Raw genomic sequence first — 5,367 nt, 5'->3', positions numbered from 1 at the left:
GTTAGGATTTAGACCACCATGTTTTCATTGAAGGTGTGGCATATTGTGTATGGATTTGTTTTCACTGTATATGAATTCGGTTTGCGTGATATAGTTATCATATGAATGTATGGATTGCGCATTTGAATGCCTTGTGTAGTGAGGATTGCTTTGGTACTTGTTTTGTGTGACTTAGGGAGAGTCTTGAATGTTAGGGTTTTTAGAAATGTGATCCGGATTGTGTATTAGAAGGAGAATCAAAGAAAACAGATGCGAGATTCGTGATCTACGCGAAATTTCGAGTGGAAAGGTATGGGCTTTTCACGTTTCTGGAAATGGAGGTGTGGCTCCGCCGTAGTCCCTCACCGGAGAAGACGACCGGAGAGAGGATCTCCGGCGTCTGTGTGTGCATGGTGTTTCCTTCCGTCCGCATACGTGTCACTGCGGGATTGGTCCTCCTTTCCCCAGCTTTTGATCTTTTGTCCTTGTTCATGTGATTAACTGGTGACGTGTTGAGTCGCGATTGGCTCAGAATTTGTTTTGTTTGTTAGTCACTTAAATGAGCCTTGACCAATTGATTTCACATGGTTTTTATTTGTGTGTCACGTTTTATTAATAGATGACTGCATGCATGCTGGGTCTAACCGAGATAATTGTAATAATGCTGAATAAAAAATGGAAATAAGTTAAATGAGATAAGAAAGGCTAGTGAACCAAAGCGAAACTGGGCCCTAGCGCCATTCTTAATTTCTGCACCCGCCAGTTTTAAGCCCAAAAGCGTTTCTAACAAAAATCCAGTGCAAGTATAATTGCTAGTACACCCCTGGCCAGGCAGTGTTCTAGAATTCGTTTCAATTTGTTTCGTCTTAACTTTTGATTCATAATTCCTTTTTAACTCAAATAAAAAATGTGAAAAAATACGTTTCAAATAGAATCACATGTGTAAATAATTGTGGTATTTTTTTCTAGATTTTTAGAAATTGTTTTCCTATTTTTAATAAATCGTTTCTTTCAACATGTTCATTGTGTCTTTAAGTTTGATCGGTTTTGCAAATTAATTTTGTTTAATACCTTAGGAGTAGAATTTGATTGCCATTTTTTGTGTGATATCAGTAGGCTCATATACCATATTGTGTGGAAAAAATAAAAGTTTAATTCTATGTTTTGGTTAGGTTTTCCTTAGATTTTCAATACCCGATTTATGTACGTTCCTAAACGGATAACCATGTGAATTTGACCTATAGTTTGCTTTGCATTTATGCAATGGACTTAGTTTCTTTTTGTACATATAAGTAGGGATGTTTAGAGGTCCTAAGACCTGGAATTAGAATTTTTAAAACATTTCTTCTATTTTACTTGATTTTTCTTTTTTACTTGTAAATAACTCGCCTTTGGTTAACGATCGCACCATAATTTGTCCGAATGACCTATAATTTTGTATGAAACTTCTTGACTTGTTTTGTGATTGCTTAGACACCTATTAGAGGTCATTAGCTACTGACTTATAACATTTGATCACATCTTTCTAACTTCACTCCTAATTTGAATCCTATTAACTAGTTTTGACCTAGTTTTGTATAGTTTTGTTAAAACTTTGTTTGTTTCAAGTTAATTGACTAACATAGATTGGTATAAGGTCTTGGACCTATAAATGAACTAATTGCTACTGACTTTAAGCTTTGTTCATGTTTTCATTTGCTTTTTGTTTTGATTAATGGATGTTTGTTCGCTAATTGTTAAGTGACGATTTATGCGATACTTTGGTAACTCTTTGTGAATATTTTCGTGTGATGCCATGGTGCTTTTGTGTTTGATTTGGGATACTTATTTCCTTGGTTTGCTACTGCCCTAGGGCTCTCTTCTCATCTTGTTGGAGTTGTAACTCCATTCTTGTGCCATGTTCCCTTAGACTCTTCCTTCTTTGTTAAGAGGAATTGAGATAGGTTAGGATAGTTATCCTTGACCTTAGGGCCATTAGACTTAGATTAGAATAACTTAGATTAGAGAATAGGTTAGTTCCCTTTGTTCATTCTTTTTCTTTTCAACTTTAAAACACTAATAAATAAAGATACGAATCACATTAAGAAAGTGATAGAGAAATGAGTGGGATTCATTCCCTAATCTGTTTCTCAATCACTTAGTGGCATAGAAATGAGTGGGATTCATTCCCTAATCTGTTTCTCGGTCACTACTTAATGGGAGAGAAATGAGTGGGATTCATTCCCTAATCTGTTTCTCAAACATTAACTAATGGGATAGAAATGAGTGGGATTTATTCCCTAATCTGTTTCTTGAACATTATATAATGGGATAGAAGTGAGTGGGATTCATTCCCTAATCTGCTTCTCGATCATTATACAATTTTATGTGATTCGAATCGCAAAGTAAACTCCCTTAAAAAATACCTAATCAAAAACATTTAAAACATTTAATAAAGGCTCGAATTAAAACAAAGTAATGAAGTGGTGCGAAACCTTGTATTGGGTTTTGTTCATCATGTAGTTACATAAAAAACACAAACCCAAGATCCTTTTCTCTTTAAGAACAAGTTAAGTCCTTTCCAAAATTAGGCGTATAAGTCTCCAAAGGTCGAGCATCGTGGATTGTGACCTTAACCGCTGTTCAACTAAAAAACACAAAACAAATGGAAATTATGGAGCCGAACTACGGTCGTTCTGATTCCTGAAAAGGATACGTAGGCATTGGGTCGCGGGGCCTAAGCGAACACACTTGTAAATAATTCCTTCTTTTCCCCGTATTTCTTTTGCATTCATTCGCATTTAGGTTTAGACATAGATATACACCCTTTAGATAGAAACAAACATAGGTGGATACCATCGAGTACGATGGGCGTGAGGGGTGCTAGCACCTTCCCCTTGCGTAACCGACTCCCGTGCCCTGTTCTCTGGTCGAAAGACCTTGTCCTTGTTTCGAGTTAGGTTTTCTGATATTCCTTTCCCGCGATGGGATGAATATATTAGTGGCGACTCTGATCCATTTTTCGCGGTAGCGACAGCTGGCGACTCTGCTGGGGATGTTGATAGACCTGTTGCTGGTCCATCCTTAGTGAGTCGATCCTAGCCTGCGTGTGTTTGTTTATTTACTGGGTGTTTATTTGTTTTTATGTCCATACCTTGTATATATGTTTACATGTTTACTTTTCTGCCTGCATATCATGTTTATTTCTGTTTGCATATCATGCATATGGATTATATTCTGTGTTCCTTGGGGTCTTCTGTTCTGTTTTGCAGGTTGGGTGGGTTGTTCTATGAGGTAAAAGGCCCAATACCCAGGCCAGAGTTAACACATAGGATACCTAGGATAGAGTGGATAGTCATGACGCCAACAGAATGTCAGGTTCTGTTGATTGCGATCATGAGACCCACGACCAGCTGAGACTCGAATGGGATACCGTTGTTGGCATGTATTTGCAACAATGATGGTGTTTCAGGAGAGTTGCTAACGCTGGAGACCTTTTGACCTACCTTGACCTAGATTCACCTGTGAGTGGGGTGGGATATTCATGACAGGTACCGTTGGTGACTGTTCTGTTCTGTTGGTGACTATGGTTCTTATGGGTTTGTGGTATCTATGCCGGACTTTTGATCCTGCAACATCTGATCTGGTTCAGAAGCAATATACACTTCTCCTATGTGGGGAGGATCTTTCATTGCATCATAATCATCATAGCATGTTTAATTTCAAAAAAAAAAAGAAAAAAAAGAAAAAAGAAAAAAAAGAAGAAAAAAAGAAAAGAGATTAATATTCATATGCATGCCATTTTTCAGGTATCCAAAGTCAACACTTCTCATCAAGAATGGCTAACAGTGTGACCGTCAACAAAAAGACTACGAAGCATACCTTCTCTTGCAGTTTCTACCGTGAGGATATAACACCTTTGGTCCGATTGAGCACCCGAGTTACTGGGCAAAATTTGGATGAATTCAGAAAGACTTATGGCCACATTCTGCTTATGTTAATTACTCGTATTGATGAGTGGGGTCTCTATACTCTTCTTCAGTTTTATGATTCTGAGCTGCGCTGCTTTACCTTTCAAGATTACCAATTAGCCCCTACTCTCGAAGAGTATGCACACATTCTTCAAATCAAAGTTCAACATAAGGTTCCTTTTGTGTGTGCACCCGAGAAGCCCAAAATGGATCGCATTGCTGGTGCTCTTTATTTGAGCATGAAGGATGTTAAGGATAATTGGAAGCCTAATGGTGGGACCCATGGATTCTATGTGAAATTTCTGATGAGGGAAGCTGAAACCCTTGCTGATAAGGAAAAGTGGAAAGAATTCAATGCTCTCCTGGCCGTCATGATCTATGGATTAGTGATGTTCCCGAATATTCCAAATTTTGTTGATCTCACTGCCATTTGTCTCTTCATGGATCAAAATCCTGTACCCACTCTGTTGGCCGACACTTATTATGCCATCCATTCTAGGTATGGAAAAAAGGGATCAGTTGGGGGTTGTTTGCCAATACTGTACGAATGGTTTTCTTCACATTTGCCTAAAAGCGGAGCATTTGTCACTACAAGAGATTCACAAAAGTGGCCCCAAAGGATTATGGGACTTACTGCAAATGATATTGTTTGGTATCACCTCCGAACGGACATCGAGCAAGTTATAACCAGATGTGGAAGTTTTGGCAATGTTCCTCTCATAGGGACAAAAGGAGTTATCAACTATAATCCGAAGCTAGCACTGCGCCAGTTGGGTTTTGTACTAAAGGACAAGCCTTTGGATAAAGAGATATTTGAGTCCGTTTGTTTTGAAAAAGGAACCGATCTAGAAGGTTTGGAGAAAGTAAGGAGTGCGTGGAACAAAATTCATACAGAAGACCGAACTACCCTGGGGGGAAAGAATGCCATTGCTAAGAAAGCTTATACTGAATGGGTTGAAGAAAGAGTCAAGGAGCGTCTGTTGCCTTTCCCGAAGGTTAGCCCTCTCTATGAACAACCACCTGAGATTTTAACTGCCACTGTACCAGCTGAGGAGTACAACCAAGTACATGTGGAGAATATCAGGCTGCGAGAAAAAAGGGAGGACGCTAAAATAAAGTACTTCTTGGTGGATCAAAAAAGGGCTGAATTAGCACATGAGGTTAAAATACTGAAAGGAGGATCTTCCAGAGTTCAAAAAAGGGCCAGAACTGAAAAGGGTGAAAGAGCTACCACTGTTCGTATTGAGGACCATCAAAGGGTTATAGAAGAAGCGGTAAAGAAAGCAGAAGAAAAGCTCAAGCAAGAGTATAGAGAAGATTTAAGGGCTCACAAGCTCAGAGTAGAGAAAGAGGCTAGGGCCGAGATAAAGGGTTTGAAAAAGAAGCTGGAAGAGGAAACCACTCAGAGGGTAGCAATCAAGAAGAAGCTTGAAGAGGA

General features: G+C 38.8%; 1 protein-coding gene across 1 annotated transcript; it reads left to right on the top strand.

Annotated features, from left to right (window-relative positions):
- Positions 1-3,796: 3,796 nt before the first annotated feature.
- Positions 3,797-5,338, top strand: LOC131640813 (uncharacterized; the record flags this gene model as incomplete). Its single annotated transcript, XM_058911191.1, has 2 exons — positions 3,797-5,046; positions 5,119-5,338. Coding segments are annotated over exons 1-2 (1,470 nt in total), but the record flags the coding sequence as incomplete, so codon positions are not given.
- Positions 5,339-5,367: the final 29 nt, after the last annotated feature.

This window comes from Vicia villosa, unplaced genomic scaffold (genome assembly GCF_029867415.1).
Source record: "Vicia villosa cultivar HV-30 ecotype Madison, WI unplaced genomic scaffold, Vvil1.0 ctg.003329F_1_1, whole genome shotgun sequence".
Classification (NCBI taxonomy): Eukaryota; Viridiplantae; Streptophyta; class Magnoliopsida; order Fabales; family Fabaceae; genus Vicia; species Vicia villosa.
The sequence above is the reverse complement of the archived record's forward strand: the minus strand, read 5'-3'. Positions and strand labels throughout refer to the sequence as shown.